We start from the raw sequence: 24,260 nt of genomic DNA, 5'->3' as shown, positions 1-24,260 counted from the left end.
TTAGGCTATATCATAAATCAAAAGGCTAGATTCTCATCTTTCCTCCTCTGTTTTTGCCTATGTTGTGCTATTTCTCCTCTTGTCTCTTCCCGCTGACTCTCTTCCCATTGTCACTGACTGTCACTCAGCGCAGACCATCAGTCCCACCCCTCTCCAGACAGAGTTAGTTAGAGCTAGAGACGTTCACTGACATGCTAAAGACACTGCATTTATTATGACAGACTGTTACAGCATATTACAAAAACTCACACATCACACACAGTTTATTTTTTTAAATATGTATATATATTTAAAAAATGACATATGTGGGAAACACTCAAAAGGTTTGGTGCTGCAGCCCTGGAAGAAGTGGCTTGGTGCTGCAGCCCTGGAAGAAGTGGCTTGGTGCTGCAGCCCTGGAAGAAGTGGCTTGGTGCTGCAGCCCTGGAAGAAGTGGCTTGCGAAACGTCCCTGTGGGTGGCTGCTGCTGTATCTTGCTTGTCTTCATGTATGATGTGATCGCTGAGATCCACCCTCTCTGATGTATCCAACGAGCTCAGATGCAGCTGATGTGGACAGTGACACATTTTTGGTTATTCTGGCTCTTTACTCTTAGGACTTAGTGACAATGAAACTTAACTGTGATTGCATATACATCAAATAAAACATTTTGAAATTATAGCCCTTTTCCGACATAGGACTACGCCTGTTTTATAGCACAGTCCTCTACACGCGTTGCTTTCTACCTGTTAGTGACTATTTAGTTAGTCTAGACTAGACGTTTTAGTTTAAGATCCTTTTGATATTTGAAACATATTACACATTCATACACACAAATACACACAGGAACACGCACATGCATGAAGCACATACACACAACATACAAAGGCAAGAGTTTGGGTCAATGGTGACATTGAAACATCACTCCATTGATTTTTGTAGGTGTTTGTTTGTGGTGACGATTATAGTCTCCAGTGAACAGAGTTGGCCCCGTTAGGATGAAGAAGGGAAACAGAAGGAGGTAAAGAATAATAGTGGCTGGCAAGAAAGAAAGGATAAGGGACGTAAAGACAGAAACTGTCGTAGGGAAGAGAGAGAGAGAGAGAGAGAGAGAGAGAGAGAGAGAGAGAGAGAGAGAGAGAGAGAGAGAGAGAGAGAGAGAGAGAGAGAGGGAGAGGGAGAGAGGGAGCAGAATTCGCATTTCGTCTGGACCAGTAGCCTAGCTTGTGTGTGAATGACACACAGGGTTCTGATGCAGAGGCTCGAGGACTCAAGCTGAAATTTGTCAGCTTTTGATCTCCCTTGTTTCTCAATTATATGGGTTTCTTCTTTAAACATTATTCTAAAGCATTGTCGAAAATGGACTCGCGCCCGCTAGTCAGCACGGGCATCCCTACCCTGGACCCGACTCGTGCCGCTGTGACCGGAACCCTGGAGACACGCGCGCCCTGGAACATCAGCGCTGTAAGTGTGCACCGACTGATGGAGCTGCCGCCTGAAATCACCTCCGTAAGTAACGAAACATTTCATGGATGTTTTGCTAACCTGGTGTAGAGAAAGTGATTAACTGCTCCGCTGCTAACTTAGATCTAAACTCGTAATATTGCCATACAAAGAAGAGAGGAACCTTTTCGTCCTGCATGTGTTGTAGAAAATGTTGGTATTTTTTTCAAGGTTTATATAAATACTTTTTATAATGAACGGTTGATCAATGGTTGATCACAGCACTGCCGCTGTGTGACACATATCCGTGGCTCATTCAGCGCTGCTCATGAATGAACACGAGAAGCGGGAATTCCCGAGTTGTCCTGGAGCGCACCTCGTACTAGCTTGTGAAGTAACATGACATTGAGAGCTACAGAAGTCCGCGGACGAGCGTGTCTCATTTCGCGTCTGTTATTCTTGGCTTTCGAGACTAAAGGGTCTTGTTACCTGAAAAGGCCATTCCCGGTGCGGTTTCATAGATACCGTTAATTGCAGTCACATGCACCGGGCGCCTTATTATTCCGCAAGTATCATATGCATTTTGTATGTGAGAAAGAATGTGTTCGCACGTCCCCTCAGACCTTCGACTTTATAAACGCAACACATTACTTCTAATAAGAATTTGTACTTCTAATAGAGATACACCAGTGACTAAAGGACACCATCATGCCGTCGCAGGGTTGCCCTAATAAAGCAGTATCCAGTGGTTAGAGTGGAACAATAGAGGACTAACACCTGTGTTGTCATACTGGGGCAAGATGTGCTTCTCTGGTTTCAAGTCTGAAGCTGAAAACTACAGTTTGGTTTCGCGCACGGAGCACCAAGCACAATCTCCCATCTCCAAAAGCACTGGAAACATTACGAAGCCCAAAAGAACGGCATCTCAAGTTTCCAGTCTCCCTCAAACCTGAGGCACGTGTCCACTCTGCACCATCAGGCAAAGGGCTGAAGGGGGAATGCTGTTTGGGTTTATCTCTGATGAGCCTGCAATTGCTGTTTCCCAGAGGCCAGACACCTCAGCTGGTTGACTGATGCAGGGATTTATGCGTGTCTGGTGCTGGCTTGGTCTGTGTGAAGTACCAGTCAGGATGTGGAGGGATAGGGGGGAGAGGAGAGGGGCAGAGAGGGGCAGAGAGGGGCAGAGAGGGGCAGAGAGGGGCAGAGCGGGGCAGAGAGGGGCAGAGCGGGGCAGAGAGGGGCAGAGAGGGGCAGAGCGGGGCAGAGAGGGGCAGAGCGGGGCAGAGAGGGGCAGAGCGGGGCAGAGAGGGGCAGAGAGGGGCAGAGAGGGGCAGAGAGGGGCAGAGAGGGGCAGAGTGTGTCTGAGCAGCTGCGATGGGTGATGTCAGACTGGACCTGTGCTGCTTGGTTGAGTTTGATTCTATATTGTTGGTTCTATAAACTTAAGCTGGGTGGCAGCGCGTGTTTGTCTGGGGATAGTTAGAAAGCTAGGGGGCTTTATTCCTCCAGCATGAATTTGGCCACCCCCTCCTCCTTCTCCTCCAGCCTTGTGCACCCACATGTGTAAAGAGACACACACGCGCGTACGCACAGACACACCGTCCTCTCGTTAGATGTGTATACCACGACGATGTGTCAACCTCGCTCGGTGACTGCCATTGATCAGCCTCCTTTAAGACAAGCAGACAGCAGAGGAGAAAGCCCAGAGAGACAGATTAGGGTAGCGAGGAAGGCATTAGGATGGGAGGGGAAGATGAGGGGGTGAGAGGCAGGGGAGGGTGCAATACCTTGACTGGGATTGAACACATCAGTTGAACTGCTGTCAACAGGGACTCAGATGTTTACTGATGTTCTGCTGACGTCTGACCGACCTTGTTCCTCGTAGTGCAACACACACGCTTCTACACACACATACCGTACATGTGTGTATTACTGGCTTCACATGCATGTTAATTAGGGGGCCAGCCCTTGTCTGGTCCGGCTCTAGTGTTCCACTGGGCATCCAGGTATCTGGGCTCCCAATCACTCCCTTTCTGCTCCCTCATTCACACGCTCACTCCACCCATCACCTGTCTCCTCTCTTTGCATACTTTACTCTCTTGTTCTTGATATCAAAGTTAACCACAGCAGAACAGAGGAGACCGCTGTGGGACAATCACAAGGTTACACCCACACACACACACACACACACACACACAGACACACACACACAGGGATTAAAAGGAAATGGGTGAGTTCCGGCTTTACTATGAGTTGGTACCTAAGATTGGGAATGACAATGGCAACTTGCCCAGTGAGTGAGTGTGTGGGGGTGTTTGTGAGGTTTGCTCATGCAGACATGGGAACTGAGCGTGCGTCAACTTTTGAGGGAGAAATAAGGAATCAGGAGAGAGACAAGAGAAAAGGAAATATGGAGAGAGATAAAGAGAGAGGAGGTGGGGGGAGAAAGAGAGAGAGAAAGGGACAGGGAGGGAGATAAGGAGATGGAGATAGAGAGAGAAGGAGAGACAACTGAATAAAGCAGTGTTTCCCAACCTTTTTTGAGCCGCGGCACATTTTTTTAATTGACAAAATCCTGGGGCACACCACCAACCAAAATGACACGTAATGACACTAACACAGTACATATTAGATTAGATTACCTTATTATAATATATATAGTTAATAATATCGTTTTTTTATGTATTTATACTTAGTGGGAAAACTGGTGTGACGGGTATGTAACAGCTGTAGCCACGCTCCGTCACGACAAGGCTCGTTCGCCACTCACTGGGCTCGAACACACATCTGACTTGCCAAGCGTGGCCACTACCAGCTACGCCAAAGAAAAGCTAGCTTTTCGTTGACGCGGGTGGCCTGTTAAATACCTGAGGAGCGAGTTTCACGGTTCTAACTCTGTTACACTGGGGCTGTTTCGATTCACACAAAATGGATATCCTGGCAGTAATGGTAGGAAGACACACACGCAGCTCTTCCTCAACAGCTCTCAGTCTCTCTCTGTTTTTAGTTTTCATCGCAGTCAAGCTTGAGAAGCTCAGCTCACAGATATGTGGTTGAAAACGGGAGCAATGTCAAAATAGGTTTGTTGGCTAGAATGGGGAACTCCTTGGCAACAGATAACCAGAAACTGTCCAAAGGAAGATCAGCAAAGTTTAGCTTTAAACCATGATCTTGTTTCAGTTCAATGAGTTCCTTTGCTCCTCGACTATTTTCTGATAGACAAAAACTATATGACAAACACTATAGTATGGCTAAGTCCGGACCTGGGTCGAAGAGATATTAGATCATTTCCCACGGCACACCTGACTATCTCTCACGACACACTGGTGTGCCGCGGCACACTGGTTGGGAAACACTGGAATAAAGGATACAGGTCAGTATAATCCACTTTGACACACAAAAACCCTATTCAGTTCTGAGAAGGATGAGGAACCAGGAACGTCACGCATGTCACCCCTGAACCTGATCCCACTCTGACTCTGAGTCTAGAGGAGGAGGTCAGTGTGGAGTCTGGAGGAGGAGGAGGACAATTTGGAGTCTGGAGGAGGACAGTGTGGAGTCTGGAGGAGGAGGAGGACAGTGTGGAGGAGGAGGAGGAGGACAGTGTGGAGTCTGGAGGAGGAGGAGGACAGTGTGGAGTCTGGAGGAGGAGGACAGTGTGGAGTCTGGAGGAGGAGGAGGACAGTGTGGAGTCTGGAGGAGGAGGAGGACAGTGTGGAGGAGGAGGAGGACAGTGTGGAGGAGGAGGAGGACAGTGTGGAGTCTGGAGGAGGAGGACAGTGTGGAGTCTGGAGGAGGAGGAGGACAGTGTGGAGTCTGGAGGAGGACAGTGTGGAGTCTGGAGGAGGAGGAGGACAGTGTGGAGTCTGGAGGAGGACAGTGTGGAGTCTGGAGGAGGAGGACAGTGTGGAGTCTGGAGGAGGAGGACAGTGTGGAGTCTGGAGGAGGACAGTGTGGAGTCTGGAGGAGGAGGAGGACAGTGTGGAGTCTGGAGGAGGAGCACTCCAGTCAACATACCTAAAACTATCTCCCTCAATAATTGTGTTTATATTCTTGAACCTGGGTTGTACTACTAGCTTTTTAATAGAATAATTTTTTCGGGTTTTTGCTAAATTTGAAACCAATCCGAAATGGGTAAACTAGCACCCCATTTATTTGCGTAAATCAAGAAATGTTGCCTGGAACTGTGTTCGCGTGTACAAAGGGCACGAGCAGAAAAAGGAACATTAGCTGATTGCTAATTTACCTGGAGCTGACTGAGCACTGTTACGGGGTGGTGGTGGTGGACCCAAGTGCATAACACAGACACAAAACAACGGAGGGATGGTCCAGAGGGGTTTAATGTTGGGGTAAGTGCAGAGGGGAATGATGGTGATGGAAAACAGACAGGACGGCAGGGTAGGCTGTGCAGGGTTTGGCTGGGAGGCAAGGTTGGTGATCCTGGAGGCACAGGCAAAAAAGGTCAGTACAGAAATGTCTCACACAAAAAATACTAGTCTTACAGTCTCTCTATGTAACCAGGAGTATACTATTATCCGGCGAATGAATTATGTGAAAACCAGGGTTGATAAACTGCAGGGCTGATGAGTTGATGGGAGACAGGTGTGGTGACTGAGGCAGAGGAGTGGGTGATTGGAACTTGAGACCATGGCCACACCCACAACCAGGAAACACAAACAACAACCCGCCACAGGGGGCAAAGGGTATGACAAGCACAAGGAAAAAGGTCTTCATAATCTTCTCTGCTGTAGCAAGTTTTACAAATGGTTGCACACATACATGACGGTTGTTTGTAGATTTTATTTCCGTTATTTTAAAGCAGATTTAACCATTTTGTAATGAATCTTAGTATGTTTATGGCATGACAAACGTAATTATAGCATAATATAATTAGGGATATTGCGGCATGTTAAAGCGTCATTACAGATTGTTGACATGTTCTTCTGGAGCAAAGACGAAGATGAATAAATCATGTCTGATAACCATAATATTGTTATGTTTATGCAACGTTATGCCAGTTCAAACCACAATGATGGCATTAACAATAACTGTAAGCTAGTAATAGTAAAGCAACACTCATCATCATTATAATAGTAACATATTTATATAGCTCATTTAACTTAGCTTTCTTTGCCGAGCTAGAACAATGAAGAAGACAGATTTCAAGTTTACAGTTTCTTTAATCCGATACAATACTTAAGCAGTCATACTAAAAACACGAAGCAAAAATAACAATGTACAGTGCCCTCCAAAAGTATTGGAACAGTGAGGCGAATTCCTTTATTTTTGCTGTAGACTGAAAACATTTGGGCTTGACATCAAATAATGAACGTGAGACCAGAGATCAACGTTTCAGCTTTTATTTCCAGGTATTTACATCAGGATCTGATGCACAACTAAGAAAATATCACATTTTGTTTGAATCCACCCATTTGTCATGTGAGCAAAAGTATTGGAACAGATATACTTAAAACATATTTAAGTGAATAAGACTTAATATTTAGTTGCAAATCCTTTGCTTTCAATAACTGCAGCAAGTCTGTGACCCATTGACGTCACCAAACTTTTGCATTCTTCCTTTTTGATGCTTTCCCAGGCTTTCACTGCAGCCTCTTTCAGTTGTTGTTTGTTTTGTGGGGTTCCTCCCTTCAGTCTCCTCTTAAGCAGGTAAAATGCATGCTCTATAGGGTTTAAGTCTGGAGATTGACTTGGCCAGTCTAATACCTTCCATTTCTTGCCCCTGATGAACTCCTTTGTTGTTTTGGCAGTGTGTTTTGGGTCGTTATCTTGCTGCATGATGAAGGCTCTGCCAATCAGTTTGGTTGCATCTTTCCTTAAATTGGCAGACAAAATGTTTCTGTAGACTTCCGAGTTCATTTTGCTGCTGCCATCATGTGTTACATCCTCAATGAAGATTAATGAGCCCGTCCCAGAAGAAGCCATGCAAGCCCAAGCCATGACATTACCTCCACCGTGTTTCACAGATGAGCTTGTGTGTTTGGGATCATGAGCAGTTCCTTTCTTTCTCCAAACTTTAGCCTTTCCATCACTTTGGTAAAAGTTAATCTTTGTCTCATCAGTCCATAAAACTTTGTCCCAGAATTTTTGAGGTTCATCTCTGTACTTTTTGGCAAATTCCAGCCTGGCCTTCCTATTCTTCTTGCTAATGAGTGGTTTGCATCTTCTGGTGTAGCCCTTGTACTTTTGTTCATGAAGTCTTCTGCGAACAGTAGATAGTGATACCTTCACTCCTGCCATCTGGAGGTTGTTGCTGATCTCACTAACAGTTGTTTTAGGGTCTTTCTTTACAGCTCTCACAATGTTTCTGTCATCAACTGCTGATGTTTTCCTTGGTCTACCTGTTCGACGTCTGTTACTTAGTACACCAGTAGTTTTCTTCTTCTTCAGGACATTCCAAATGGTTGTACTGGCTATGGCCAATGTTTCTGCAATGGCTCTGATTGATTTTCCATCTTCTCTAAGACTCACAATTGCTTGTTTTTCACCCAAAGACAGCGCTCCGGTTTTCATGTTGTTTTCACCTCTGAATACAGTCTGCATAGACAAAACCTATCTTACCCAATCTGAACCTGAGTGTAGACATTCAGTGGTATTTATTGATTGAATAATGTATGTAATAGGACACACCTGGGCAACAAAACACACCTGTCAGTCATATGTTCCAATACTTTTGCTCACGTGACAAATGGGTGGGTTCGAACAAAAAGGTGATATTTTCTAATTTGTGCATCAGATCCTGATGTAAATACCTGGAAATAAAAGCTGAAACGTTGATCTCTGGTTTCACATTCATCGTTTGATGTCAAGCCCAAATGTTTTCAGTCTACAGCAAAAATAAAGGAATTGGCCTCACTGTTCCAATACTTTTGGAGGGCACTGTATATGTTGAGAGTGAGTCGTATGTGGAACGTATGTTCCATCTAGAATAGGCTTGTATTACTAAAAACCAAGTGAAAGAAATACTATACAATGATAGCATTGATTTTGATTGAGTTTGCATCATGTATCTAATTCTTAATCTGATTTATACCCCATTCTGAAAGTTTTCTGACTCTACTGCAATGCCTTAGCTCACACGCTCGCGACCGGTTGTCGCAAAGTATGACGTATACAGCTAGATGCAAGCGAGTTTGGGAGCTCGGAGCAAGGCGAACCACTGTTCTGCACAAGACCGGATGAGCCAGAACTGGAAAGATGGCGCGGTCCATTTCGTGCTCTCGCTTCCCTCAATGCGCCATTGAGCACTTGTCATAGAAATGAATGGGGACGCCATCTTTAAAGAGCAGGCTCGCTGTGTCTACTGTATATAAGTCTATGAATCAGACACACTCTAAACTGTTGCTATTTTTAGTTAGAACTGTCATTGATGGGTAGAATATTTCAGTTCATTGCCTTCATCTTCTTGTGGCTGACAAAAAGTGCTGAGATCAATCGCAATCCCCATGTGCTCTTTGCACATGTGCACGGGTGCTTAAGTTGCCATTGAATCGCTTTGAGCATGTTTGACCATCCTTCACCACTTTTGAGCCTATATCCACCAAAATGCCAGGGGGTCAGATGGCTGAGTGGTTAAGGAATTGGGCTTTTAATCAGAAGGTTGCCGGTTCAATTCCCGGCCTAGAGAAATGACATTGTGTCCTTGGGCAAGGCACTTCACCCTACTTACTGTAAGTCGCTCTGGAGAAGAGCATCTGCTAAATGACTTAATGTAAAATCTTGCTAGAATCACACTTATCCCCACTTCCCTACTCTTTCACGTTGTGCTAGGTTTCCATGGTGACCAGACATGTGTTCCCCACAGTGGATGTTCCTGACCACGCTCACTACACCATTGGTTCAGTCATCCTGGCGGTGGGCATCACAGGCATGCTGGGAAATTTCCTGGTCATGTATGCCTTCTGCAGGTAGGACCCTGCAGACATTTTACATCACAGGAAGAGCCTCCATGAGGATGATATAACAATGGCACCAGCCTTCATAAAGGTGTTATAACCCAGTTATTAGCATTCACATAGTGGTGTTATAACACAAAAATTAATCCAGAAAGGTGTTATTGAGGGGATAATACACTCTGAGGTGTGCAAGATGCAGGGTCTAGTTATCTGTAAAGTGCATTATTTTTCAACAACAGCAAACCTCAAATAGTCTTATCCTGCTTACATCATGGTCATAATAATAAACATATATAAACCTTCATATAGTGGTGTCATAACCCAGATATTGCCCTTCCTATAGTTCTGTTATAACCCAGAAATGACCTCCATGGATGGTGTGTGTGTTTCTGTCTGTGTTTAGGAGCAAGAGTCTGCGTACTCCTGCCAACATGTTCATCATCAACCTGGCAGTGACGGACTTCCTCATGTGTGTGACCCAGACACCCATCTTCTTTACCTCCAGCATGCACAAAAGATGGATTTTTGGAGAGAAAGGTAACCGAATCACACACACACACCCACACACACACACACACACCCACACACACCCCCACACCCACACACCCCCACACACCCACACACACACACACACACACACACACGGTGATAGATGTAAACATGCAGAAACACACCAGACACCAACACATAATTCCTGGGTCCTAATACCATCTGAAACTTTAGCAACATTACCAACAAGAACGTTGTTAGAGGCAGGTTTTTATCATGGGCTTTATCATGCACCGGATATCATACACCCTCACACACACGCACAGCCCCTGTCCAGTGGAGTGGTATGGAAGAACATGTGGGCATCCCCCCCCCCCCCCATTCCGGCTCAATGCTTTTCTAACCCTAACCCTAAACCCTGGTGTGCTCCAGTGCTCGTGAGTGTAGCACACAACCCTGCTGCTGCCTGGGCCTGGTGGAGATGACCTGGTTGTCCCTCTGCCCTGGACTGTGGAGCTTTCATGTGACTTCAGAGACTCTCTGTCTCTCTCTGTCTCTCTCTGTCTCTCTCCCTCCCTCTCTCTCTCTCTGTCTCTCTCTATCTCTTCTCTCTCTCTGTCTCTCCCTCTCTCTCTCCCTCTCTCTCCCTCCCTCTCTCTGTCTCTCTATCTCTTCTCTCTCTCTGTCTCTCCCTCTCTCTCTCCCTCTCTCTCCCTCCCTCTCTCTGTCTCTCTTTCTCTGTCTCTTCTCTCTCTCTGTCTCTCCCTCCCTCTCTCTCTCCCCCTCTCCTCCCCTCCATCTCTTTCTCTCCCTCCCTCTCTCTCTCTTTCTCTCTGTCTCTCCTTCCCTCTATCTCTCTCCGTCTCTCCCTGTCTCCCCCCCCCCCCTCTCTCTCTCTCTTTCTCTCATCACCCTCTCCCCAAGCCCCTTCACTCTCTGATAATGGTAGTGTTTGTTCGTGCATTGTTTACCAACCACTGTGTTTTGGCCCTCAAGTAACATTATAATCAGGTTCATTGATCAGTGATTCTTGGAAGTTGTTCCCCGTTTTTTAACACAGTTCCCAGGCTCTCTCTCACACACACTCTCACACACATGTTGTCTGCATTGGACTGGCTGATATTTATTGTCCTCTTTATGATAAAACATAATTACTGTAATTACATACTTGATAACACAGGGTGGGGGAGAAGAATAAGTGTGTGTTTTATTAGTCTGTCCTTATAGTTGTATGTTATGTTTTGTATTACCCTCTGATCTTGTGTGTGTTCATGTTCGCATGTTTAAGCTCTTCTCATACAACCCCAATTCCCCAAAAGTTGGGACGCTGTGTAAAATGAAAATATACAGAATGCAATGACTTGCAAATCTCAAACACTCTCATGTCATTCACAATAGATAATTGTAAACAATGTTTGAACTTAGGACATTTAACATTTTAAAGAAAAAATAAGGTAATTTGGAATTTGATGGCCAAAACATGTCTCAAAAAGATGATGATAAAAGGCTGGAAAAAGTAAGTGTTACTAAATAAACAGCTGGAGGAACATTTTGCACCTAACTAGGTTAATTTCAAACAGGTCAGTAACATGATTGGGTATAAAAAGAGTATCTTAGAGAGCCAGAGTCTCTCAGAAGTAAAGATGAGCAGAGGTTCACCAATCTGCTAAAACCTACATCTACATATTGTGGAACCATTACAGAATAATATTCCTCAATGTATTGTTGTGAAAACTTAGAATATTCTAAGTCTAGAGATGAAAAGATATCTTTTCATCTACAGTACATAATATAATAAAATAAATCTGAGAATTTGAAGACATCTCTGTGTAAGGGACAAGGGGAAATACGGGACAAGGGGAAATACATTCTGCATGCCTGTGATCTTCAGGCACTGCATAAAAAACAGGCATGATTCTGTTATGTAAATCATTGCATGGGTTCAGAAACACCTCCAGAACTCATTGTGCCTCTTTTATCTAACCGTTTGTGCCTGTTTCCAGGTGTTAATTGTTCGCAAAGACTGATTTAACGATGCGGGCTATTTACAAACAGGGCACACAACAGGGCACTAAAATTGCAGATTGCCTGCCACATGAGCGAGAACAGGCAAGTTGCGCTTTCAATATGCGTTCATGGGAGGGTCATGGGGAAGGTGGGAGGGTCGTGGGGAAAGTGGAAGGGTCGTGGGGAAAGTGGCAGGGTCGTGGGGAAAGTGGGAGGGTCGTGGGGAAAGTGGGAGGGTCGTGGGGAAAGTGGGAGGGTCAAGGGGAAAGTGGGAGGGTCATGGGGAAGGTGGGAGGGTCGTGGGGAAAGTGGAAGGGTCGTGGGGAAAGTGGGAGGGTCGTGGGGAAAGTGGGAGGGTCGTGGGGAAAGTGGGAGGGTCGTGGGGAAAGTGGGAGGGTCAAGGGGAAAGTGGGAGGGTCAAGGGGAAAGTGGGAGGGTCAAGGGGAAAGTGGGAGGGTCGTGGGGAAAGTGGGAGGGTCGTGGGGAAAGTGGGAGGGTCAAGGGGAAAGTTGGAGGGTCAAGGGGAAAGTGGGAGGGTCAAGGGGAAAGTGGGAGGGTCAAGGGGAAAGTGGGAGGGTCGTGGGGAAAGTGGGAGGGTCAAGGGGAAAGTGGGAGGGTCGTGGGGAAAGTGGGAGGGTCAAGGGGAAAGTGGGAGGGTCGTGGGGAAAGTGGGAGGGTCAAGGGGAAAGTGGGAGGGTCAAGGGGAAAGTGGGAGGGTCAAGGGGAAAGTGGGAGGGTCAAGGGGAAAGTGGGAGGGTCAAGGGGAAAGTGGGAGGGTCGTGGGGAAAGTGGGAGGGTCAAGGGGAAAGGGGGAGGGTCAAGGGGAAAGTGGGAGGGTCAAGGGGAAAGTGGGAGGGTCAAGGGGAAAGTGGGAGGGTTATGGGGAAAGTGAGAGTTCCACCCAAAAAGCTGGGAGGATACGCGTTAAGTGCGCCTAATTAAATATTCCACAGTATTTACAAAGACTGCCAGCAAGAGTGTGCCTCTATTCTGCGGGGGAAATTCTCTGCCTCTTATGTACTGTAAGCTTGCGCTTTCTTTTTCCCGTAAGAAGATCCATGACAGATACATGCGGGACCATTGTTTGCTCTTTTACAGGTGCGCTAATTACGCTAATGGGCGGAGTATGCGCTGATGGCCTGACGAGTATCAGGTTTGATATACACTACGCAAAATGAGGAAGCATAGTGGGCGCTTTTACCGAACTCGCAAAAACACACGCAGCGTAAACTGCGCCATTGATAGTAAATGAAGCCCACATTGCCTGTAAACACAGTTTGACGTGCCATCCACAAATGCTGGTTAAAGCTCTATCATGCAAAGAAGAAGCCATATGTGAACATGATCCAGAAACACTGCTATCTTCTCTGGGCTAAAGCTCATTTAAAATGGACTGAGGCAAAGTGGCAAAACTGTTCTGTGATCAGACAAATTTAAATTCTCTTTGGAAACCATAGACGCTGCATCCTCCAGACTAAAGAGGAGAGGGACCATCCGGCTTGTTATCAGCTTTCATTTCAGAAGCCTGCATTTCTGATGGTATGAGGGTGCATTAGTGCCTGAAGAATGGACAGGTTGCATATCTCGAAAAGCACCATCAATGCTAAAAGATATATACAGGTTTTAGAGCAACATTTGCTTCCATCCAGACAACGTCTTTTTCAGGGAAGGCCTTGCGTATTTCAGTAAGACAATGCTAAACCACATACTGTATCTGTTACAACAGCATGGCTTCGTAGTAAAAGAGTCCGAGTGCTGAACTAGCCTGCCTGCAGTCCAGAACTTTCACCAGTTAAAAACATTTGGTGGATCATGAAACATAAAATATGACAAAGACCCAGGGCCGTTGAGCAGCAGGAATCCTGTATCAGACACAAAAGGGACAACATTCCTCTCCCACAACTCCAGCAACTGGTCTCCTCAGTTCCCAGACAGATACAGACTGTTGTTAAAAGAAGAGGGAATGCTACACAGTGGTAAACAAAATTACATTATTTTTTTCTTCAAATTTTACATTTAATCAGTTAAAACATTTGATTTGTTTTCTATGTTCTATTGTGAATAGCATATGGGTTTGTAGGTTTGCAAATCATTGTATTCTGTTTTTTATTTTATTTTACACAACGTCCCAACTTTTGGGAATTGGGTTGTACATTATGGATATGATGGAGGGAGGATTTTTCTGCGAGGAAAACGAAGACCCATGTAACCCAATGATAACCCTGATAATAACCCTGATAATAATCCTGATAATAACCCTGATAATAATCCTGATAATAACCCTGATAATAATCCTGATGATGACCAGATGGGGGCGGCATGTGGTGACTCTGCAGGAGTGGATCAAGTGGTCGGGTTTGTTCAAAAGAATAATCCATGACCCTAATCCCCAAATTACTTATTTTCCTCTGTCTATCTTTCCCTCTCTCCTTCTCCCTCTCCATCTCCATTACCCTCTCCTTCTCCGTCTCCCTCTCACTTTCCCAATTCCTTATCTTTACTCTACCCCCGCATCCCTCTTTTTTTATCTGGCCTTCTCTCTCCTTCTCTTTTCTTTCCAACCCTCACCCAACCCTCACCCAACGTCTCCTACGTGTCCCTTCCCAGGATGTGAGCTGTATGCGTTCTGCGGCGCCCTGTTTGGTATCTGCAGTATGATCACGCTGATGGTGATTGCTGTGGACCGCTACGTGGTGATCACACGGCCGCTAGCCTCCATGGGGGTCATGTCTCGCCGCAGGGCTCTGCTCATCCTGGCTGCTGCCTGGCTCTACTCCACCGGCTGGAGCCTGCCTCCCTTCTTTGGGTGGAGTGGGTACACACGCTCTCTCTCTCACACACATACACACACATACACAACCACACACAGAAACTTTACATACATCCTTTAAAACGTGAATATAATACAGTTTTTTCCAATCGATTTGACACATTTCTCCTACTGCTCTCAAAACAGTTAACATGATGAACTGAACACTTTGTAATTGTCCTAAACAGATTGTAAATGTTCCTTCATTTCATAGAATTTACAAATCACATGCCTCATTGCTCAAATGTTTTCAATGTAGTTCATACAGTTAAGCAAAACTTTTATATATCAGGAAAATACCATGGCAGCTCTTTCTATTGGTCTTGCAAAAATCACACACACAAAAGAAAATCATTTTACTTACACAATAAACCAAACTCTTATCTGTTCAATTGTAATTTGCACATGGTTTGCACATGGTTTGATTGATTGATATTAGGTTATGTATATTTGATGAGTTAGTAATACACACAACACAAGAACTGCACATGTCCTAACTGTTTACACACAATGGTCTGATAGTAATTGCAAAAACTATAAAAGGGGGAAAGAAAAACCACAAAGAGAAGAAGAAATATAGCTGCAAGCAGCAATGAGGTGGCCAAGCAGGTAAAATAAACAAACATTTTAGACATCCTCAGAACAGGGTTCAGAGTAAATACAGCTTTGAATCCATCAAAGATTTGCAGAGATTCGACTCAACTTCCTGTTTGCCGGCTTTGCCGCATATTTTGATTGGCTGTACCGATCAAACCGTTTAAAAAATCAAACATAAATTTGATCGTTTGTGTGAGGATTGTGAAACAGAAAACAGCGTTTCATTATGCAGTGAATATTGAACAACAGCTCTGGAAAAAATTAAGAGACCACTGCACCTTATTCTTTTGTTTCCAAAAATGTTGAGAAGGAACATTTTGAGTGAGGAACAAAAGGGGTTAAAAGGATAGAAAAAGGTGCAGTGGTCTCTCATGATTTTCCAGAGCTGTATTTTGCCAACATAAGAGTGTGTTTAGTTTTCTGTTAACTGTTTTGAGAGCAGTTACCTGAGTTTGGAGAAATCTGTCAAATCGATCGAGAAAAACTGTAATGTATTTCTTTTCTCAGATGTGTACTGAAAGTGTGCATGTATTTGTGTGTACTGTCTGTATGTGTGTGTGCGAGTGTACATGTCTGTATGTGTGTGTGCGTGCGTGTGTGTACGTGTGCGTGTGTGCATGCGTGTGTGACATGGTGCAGGTGCGTACGTCCCAGAGGGCTTGCTGACCTCCTGTTCTTGGGACTACATGACGTTCACCCCCCTGGTGCGCTCCTACACCATGCTGCTGTTCACCTTCGTCTTCTTCATCCCCCTCTTCATCATCATCCTCTGCTACTGCTGCATCTTCAGGGCCATCCGACGTACCACCAGGTGAGAACACACACACACATACAGCAAACACTCACGCACGCACCCAACCACACACATACAGCAAACACTCACACACGCACACAACCACACACATACAGCAAACACTCACACACGCACCCAACCACACACATACAGCAAACACTCACACACGCACACAACCACACACATACAGCAAACACTCACACACGCACCCAACCACACACATACAGCAAACACTCACACACGCACACAACCACACACATACAGCAAACACTCACACACGCACCCAACCACACACATACAGCAAACACTCACACACGCACCCAACCACACACATACAGCAAACACTCACACACGCACCCAACCACACACATACAGCAAACACTCACACACGCACCCAACCACACACATACAGCAAACACACACACACACACACACACACAGCAAACACACACACACACACACTTTTACACACAAACACACTCCAAACACATGAATGCCAACATACACACACACATATGGTACAATCAAAAAATGCAAACACCCACAAATATCCTATGCACACAAGCATACAGACACATATATAAAAACACACGCACACAAACACTTGCCGATGAATTATTTTCAATTAGATGACAGATGCTATACAGTGCTGATTTGACAGAATGTCGATTTAGGCTTTCTGTGAAACTCATACATTGATCTTCTGCCACCACCGACAAGTCAATGTGTGCATGCTTGTGAGTGTGTGTGTGTGTGTGTTGTGTGCGGGTGTGTGTGTATGGGTTTATGTGTGTGTGTGTGTGTTCCAGAGCGGTTGGGAAGATTAATGGGTTGAACAGTCGGGACTCGGTGAGGAGGATCAACAAGATGAACAGTGAGTGGAAGATGGCTCGCATCGCCCTCATCGTCATCCTGCTCTACGTCATCTCCTGGGCCCCCTACTCCTGTGTGGCTCTCACTGCGTTCTCTGGGTGAGTGGCTGGGCCTCCCTCCCTCTCTCCCCCCCTCCCCTCCCTCCCCCTCTCCCTCCCCCTCTCCCTTCCTCCCATGCGATCTGTTCTAACTCTGCCATCTTCACAGGTACGCTGATATGCTGACTCCGTACATGAACTCTGTTCCTGCTGTGATAGCCAAAGCCTCAGCTATCCACAACCCCATCATCTACGCAATCACACACCCTAAATACAGGTACACGCACACACACACAGTCCTGTACAGGAGCAAACCTCATCTCTAAACATCTCTAAAGTAGAAGGTTAGAAGAATGGTCCACAAAAAGGAAAATGAACTACAATCTAGGGGTTTGTCCAGAGCAGCCATCTTCACAGCCTTGCATGGAGGTCAGCTAGAAGACTTCCCAAGTCAAGAAACACTCTCAGTAACCGTCCCACCAGCCTTTAAAATCTAGAAACCAGGTACACCAGGCATTCTTAAATAACTAAGATACGTTTTTCAAAAAACAGCACCTACTCTACAATTGTCCACTCTCCACTTAAACTGTAGATGGTTAGAGATTTAGCAGTTGTGATTTTTGCGAGAGCACTTTTATTTTGGGCATGCAGTGATATTAGTCATCTCATCAGGGACAGACTGGGAGTAAAAATAGGCCCTGGACCCACCAGAACCGGTCCCGTATACGCCACCACAGCGAGCGCCCCGCTAATGCATGTAATTTCTGTGCCTGATGTGATGCCAGTCAGGGACTTCCATGCTTAATGCGAGCGTGTGCAGCGCGCGAGCGAATTTATTTTGCTGATTTGTTTTTGGAGCTTTATGTAAAACAAACAAACAGCCGTTTTATCAATTGATAAAACATTGTCTAGTGAAGGTAATTACATTTACCTTTCTTAGCCTGGTTTTCTATCTTTATATTGTCTCTACTAGCTAGCTTCTGATCTGTCAGTGTCACTGTTGTGACTGACAGAGTGGCACTAAGGGCTGCATAGACGTTCATTTGAAATAGACCAACCGTCCTGGGGGAAAGGGGGGCCGGCCCACCGTGTTCCTGGCCAACCGTGTCGCTCAATCTTCTGCCGAAATTTGTATTAGTAGTAAAAAAAATGATAAGACAAGCAGCCCTCCGGCCCAGAAGTGCTTCGGCCCATCGGGAGTTCTCCCGGTGCTCCCGATGACCAGTCCGCAACTGCATCTCATTGGTCCTCATAACTGTGGTTAACACCACAAGGTTGCGTTCTACACCAGTGCTCACACACACGCCACCACACCCTGTTCACACTGACTGGACATGTGAGCAAGCTCAAAGAGGCCCATCAATAAGCAGCGCTCCAAACACTCCATGACAAACGGTACCCAGAGGCAGCTTAAACAGTCACTCTGCTGGTGGACAGTACAGATCGATACCAGAGACAGATGGGAGCAGGGCATCTCCACCTCGGTCAATGGGATTCATGCTCTCTCTCTCTTTCTCTCTCTCTTTCCCTCTCCATCATCTATCTTTCTCTCCTGTTTGCTTGTGTCTTTGTCTCTCTCTCTCTTGACCTCTCTTGACCTCTCCCTCCCCCCTCCCCCCTCCCCCCCAGGGCAGCCATCAGTAGGTATGTCCCCTACCTGGGGGTGTTGCTGTGTGTTCCTAGGAGGGACCGCTTCAGTAACAGCAGCTTCCAGTCCACCCGACAGTCAACCATCACCAGCCAATCGTCAGAGTACTACCGCCCCCCCAAGCCTCGCCTTTCCTCGCAGTCCGACAGTGAAACAGTGCGTAAAACACTCCTTCTCCTCGTCTCTGTCCCTCTTACTGAAACACTCCTTCTCCTCGTCTCTGTCCCTCTTACTGAAACACTCCTTCTCCTTGTCTCTGTCCCTCTCACTGAAACACTCCTTCTCCTTGTCTCTGTCCCTCTCACTGAAAGACTCCTTCTCCTTGTCTCTGTCCCTCCATTCTGCTGACCAACATTGCTAAATTCTCCATGCGTTTGTGTCTGTGTTTGTGTATATGTATATGTGTCTGTGAGTGTCTCTCTGTGTGTGTTTGTGTGTGTGTGTGTATGTGTGTCTGAGTGTGTGGTGTCTGTGTTTATGTGTGTGTGGTGTCTGTGTGTTAATGTGTGTGTGTTTATGTGTATATGTGCGTGTGGTTCATGTGTGTGTGTGTGTGTGTGTGTGAGGGGTCTCTCAGTGTGTAACAGAAACAGAGGCAGACCTCTCTGCTCGGACAGCAATTCATCAAATGTCCAGTGATGTCACCCAGCCCCGCCCCTCCAAATCCCAGAAGTTGAGGTTGAAAGGTCATGACTCCGGGGTCTTCCAGAGAGCTGCCTCCCAGGAGCCTTCCGACCCCTCTATCTGTCACCTGCAGCAAATCACTGTGAGTGTTCAGCCCTGGAACCCTCTCTATGCCTGTTGCATGTAGTCAATCTCACATAGGACCATTGAGGCCCATTGAGGCCCACTAGGTCCATATCCACTCATCTGGGAGTTGTAGAACCTGTAGTGTAGTGTTTTAACTGACAGTGTGTGTCTGTGTGTGTGCGTGTGTGTGTTTCTAGGCCATAACAGAGCCGGGGGATGTCTCAGAGACCAGCTTAACTGATGACCTCCCAGCCACAGTAAGCAGCCTGCTCCTGCAGCACACACCACACATCTGATCAGCTGCACCTACACAGCTCCTGTTTACATCTGGAACATTCTGCTGACTCTTTTATCCAAAGCCACATACAAATAGTACATGTAGAAAGTACAGCAGCAGATCAAGGATCAGAAGTGCCCAGTTGTTACAGTATTTCCAAAGCAGTATTTCCATGGTAACAGAATTTCGGCACGCAAGTGGTCATCAGACTAGAACAAAACATAATCTAAGACTATGTTTTTTTAGTGGCACCATTTGAGTAAGTTCTTTATTATAATAGAAGCATCAAAAAGGAGCAAAAGGTCAAACTGAGAATGGGCTGGATAAACAAGAGAGCACTTCAAGGACAGAGTACACACAAAACTCTACTTGTGAACAAAACACACATTAATGTGATGATTAGGGATGGGGATCGATTCCCGGTTCTGTAAGGACCCGGTTCCAAATTTCTTAAAACCCGAATATCAATATGGTCCAAGCTTATTGATACCGCTATCAACACTAGGTAATGTAATGTAACTTATGTCTCGAGAGACAAGTCATGTCATTTAAATCAAATCACTGGTGCACAAATATACATGGATTGTCTAATAAAATTAGTAAATTCAATTGAATGGCCTGCCAACCGCCTTTAAACTAAAAGAAGAATTTAATTGGCTCATGCCCTATACTTCGCTACATTTCTCATTGTGTTGCTATGATGGCTGAACGTACTGCGGTCAAAGGCTTGGCTACATCTTAATAAAGCCAAAGATAAGGACGATGCGACGTGTAGGCCTAATATATGTTCGAAGATAATTTCTTGTAGGGGGGAAGGACACACACACACACACACACTACTGCAATGAATAAGCAGCTAAACGTTGTGCATCAGCTAACGGTAAAATGCAGTAGGCTACATTCGACTGTCTTCGAGAAGCAACGGTACCAGAAGCAACGGTTAGCGCAGTCAGCGCACCCCATCTTCGTAGCAAGTAACCATCGTTGACAACAATAAGCCTCAATAATAAGAGCCAGGGCTCTATAGTGCAACTTTTTCACTCGCATATGCCCCAAAAATATGATGCGTGCGCGAAACAGAAACATTATTTACGAGCACAATCAGTGTGTGAGTAAAGACTAGCCTCCCCCGCCCCGCTGTTGATCATTCAAAACACAGTCACCATACTAGTCACCGGAGAGCATGGCTCTGTGGGCTGCTTAAGCATCTTGGTAAACAATAACAGAGACAGAACACAATAGGTATTAGACAAGGAAGGTTTGGTTAACTAGTCATTTAGCTATATCAAGTGCCTTTTGTTGAAACGTGTAAAATTTTTCATAAAGTCTTGAACAATAATGGCTTGTCAATGTCACTTTTTGTCAACCAACCAATCACAGTCATTTATACTAGTTACTCATCCAGGTTGTGGATAGTACATCAGTAGTGGACAATGTAGATTTAGCCAGAGCCAGGATCCATTGTGCCAATATGTGCTCCTTTTATCTAGCCTCCTCCTGAGAGCAACACGTTCCCCTTGTTCTATTGGACATCTGTTTTACTTAAGTTATTGTATGTTGTTCAGTAATCTTGTTTACATAAAGTGTGACGTGGGTTGTGTGGGTGCTGCTATATGTTTAACATTTGCCAAATTCATTCATTTAGAGATGGTCAACCTCACCCCCGAAAAGTATCGATAGTGGTATCGAAGACTCGGATCGTTAAGCAGTTTAAAAAATGGTATTGATATCGCTAAAAAATGAACGATCCCCATCCCTACTCCTAATACATGCAGTATTACATATTACTGCTAATACAAGTTACTACTAATATATGTTACTCCTAATACAGTATAATACTGATTAGTGGTGGGCATAGATAATTTTTTTAAATCTAGATTAATCTCACTGTAATCTTGGCGTTAATCTAGATTAAAATGGCTCATTAGAATTCCGCCGAAGGCATTCAGAATATGTGTGCTACCCAAATAATGACTAAAAGTAAGTCTTTGAGAACGGGTTTCTCAAGCCAGGTGGCGCATTAGACCAGGGGCTCATCTCCTGTTTCCAAAATGCATCACAAACTGCTTGAGAAAGCTGTTCTACTATGATAATTGAGGATGAAAATAAATTATGTTCATTAAGATGTACTTGTGTTTATTAACTGTTTATTAGATCAGTTATCTTGGCTGATAGTTTGACAACGACTCTTTCCCGGCGCTACATCAGTGCTTGGCCCGGCATCTTCTGCATTAGCTAAGGGATGCTTTGCGTTTAGGTGGTATTTGAGACTGGAAGAACTTCTACAGTAAATTAATTCCGCATAGCACAAGGTGCAAACAACCTTAGTCTTGTCGAGGTTTCCATTGGGAAGTTTCTTAAAAATACATTTTCCCTGAAGCAAACCAGGCAGCTTCATAGCTGCATCCATGTAAGCATGTCACATCCGATGTGGTAATTTCATACACAAGGCATACACACAGGTTCGAAGACTCGTTCTCGCCCCCTATAGTGCAATTTGGCTAGGTATATCCGCACTAAAATATCAAGGTGAAAGTCATCATAGCTTGCGTAGTATAGACCCAGCTCCCAACCCAACTTTGAGAATAGATTAATGGCGATATTTTTTTTAATCACCCGATAAGAGTCTCACGTTAACGCAGCAGGTTAACGCCGATAACGGCCCACCACTAATACTGATACATATTACTACTAATAAAGGGGGGGGGGGGGTGGACTCTGGAGTTGTTTGTTTAAAGAGTTTTTGAATTTCTGAAATATTTTTGTGGGATTCCCTTTTGGACTGGTTTTGTTTTAGAGAACTACTTTTTGCTGTTCTTTGCTGCAGCTGTAGATTATTGCTAGAACTCTTCTTAAAACATTCTGCATCTCAAGTTCTCGTAAGTGCGTCTTACTGATGGGCTCACCATCCTCCAGTGGCTCAAGGATTGTGAGTCGGACCCTCACACCATAGACCGGAGTTCGAGTCCTGGCTCTGACACACTGCTTCAATTAGACACACGCAAACAATTATCGTAATAGACAGAAGTGTTGCTAAAGCCTGGACTAACACAACATCTTTTTCTTTTACAGTTGAGTGACGTCACAATGGATTCAGATTTGAAGGGTTGTAAAAGGACCCCCTCCATCATTGTTACGTCCACATCTAGCCCCTCCATCCTACACCAGGGAACCCGTGCCAACCAAACCCCCAGACTGTCCAAAAGTTTTGTCATAAGTAGGTCCGGGCCTGTAGCCAGGAAGCCTGTTGAGGTTGTGCGTCTGGAGACAGTGTTGCCGTGTGTTGGCAGTGATGCCCATTTAAACACGGATAGTGTAGAACTGCACCAAGCGTGTGTGTAGGTGTTAGTGTGTCTGCCTAAGTGTGTGAGAGAAATAGTGTGATACTCTTCTCAACCAGCATGTTATTTAATATAATCTCACACATGCGCGTGCAGGGTCGTGGTTTTGTACATATGAGTGTGTGAGTCAAAGCTTTAGTAATATTGAGAATTGTGATCGTTTGGTATGACCTTTGTCTGTAATAATGGGGATTTTCTCAAGGTCAAATGTGTCCCGGAGGGGGAGAGGACAATACCTAATGTCAACAACGACATGGTTTTGTGTTTGTGCTTGTGTGTGTGTGTGTGTGTGTGTGTGTGTGTGTGTGTGTGTGTGTGTCTGTGTGTGTGTGGGTGTGGACTCCAGGTCTCAGGTCTTTGAGATATGAAAAAGGTCACCAGTGAGTGGTCTTGGTCCCTACTTTAATACAGCCTCATTCCAGTGCCACATCACAAGATATGATGCAGAGTGTGTGTTTGTGCTTTCAGGGTCAGTGAGATATGACTTCCTTTAGGAGGCTGAAAAACAGTGCCTTGCAAAAGTATTCATTCTTTCAAACTATTTTCTTAGTACAAAACAAATTGTATTTATTCTAGATGTAATCAAACAGGTGATTGCTTGCATACATGAGATATGTCTGTATTTTAATCTCAATGGATTTGCAAATATTTTAAACTTTGCAATATGTTTTAACTTTGTCAGTGTGGGTCTTCATTTTGTAAAAGTAGTTAAAGACTGAAAGGTGATTTCTTTGAATACTTTTGCAAGGCAAAGGTCTTTTGTATCACTCTGAGCATTTAGATTGGAATTATTGGTTCAAATCCCAGTTGTGACAGAAAGATTGAATGGTCAGACAGGTGTTTTGTATTGGACGATTCTATTGTTTCTTGTTTCGTACTGTCTGGTGTAAAAAATGTAAACAAATGAAAATGTTTATTGAAATTTTATTGTAATTCCGGATGTCAGTACAGTGAAATAGTTTTATTGATTAATGTCAATACAGACAAAAAAACTGACAGACTCTTACAAATCTGTATTTGTTAAGATGTACCCAAAATGTTAACAAAGATAATGAATGAAATTGTAATATATAGAAATGAATTAAATGTATTTAAATGAGTTCGTAATTTGATGTAGATTAATGAATGTATACAATATGTCTTGTGTTGTTTTCATATATTTTTCTAAATAAAGGTGCAACTTTCTAAAGTGTGTCTTTTGCCACAAGATGTCTTACACTTGTCTCCCACAACCTTTACTAACCTGTAGTAACACCACACCTGTAGTAACCTGTAGTAACCTATACTAACCGGTAGTAACACC

The 24,260-nt window shown here is 44.8% G+C and overlaps 1 protein-coding gene across 1 annotated transcript; it reads left to right on the top strand.

Moving 5' to 3' along the window:
* Positions 1–1,338: 1,338 nt before the first annotated feature.
* On the top strand, positions 1,339–22,958 carry LOC124475813 (melanopsin-A-like). The gene is made up of 11 exons (XM_047032648.1): positions 1,339–1,488; positions 9,211–9,347; positions 9,739–9,872; positions 14,439–14,642; positions 15,877–16,048; positions 16,840–17,001; positions 17,111–17,218; positions 18,571–18,745; positions 19,167–19,355; positions 19,537–19,596; positions 22,689–22,958. Exons 1-11 carry the CDS (start codon positions 1,339–1,341, stop codon positions 22,956–22,958), a joined length of 1,761 nt encoding a protein of 586 aa, XP_046888604.1.
* Positions 22,959–24,260: the final 1,302 nt, after the last annotated feature.

Source organism: Hypomesus transpacificus, chromosome 13 (assembly GCF_021917145.1).
Source record: "Hypomesus transpacificus isolate Combined female chromosome 13, fHypTra1, whole genome shotgun sequence".
Taxonomy (NCBI): Eukaryota; Metazoa; Chordata; class Actinopteri; order Osmeriformes; family Osmeridae; genus Hypomesus; species Hypomesus transpacificus.
The sequence above is the reverse complement of the archived record's forward strand: the minus strand, read 5'-3'. Positions and strand labels throughout refer to the sequence as shown.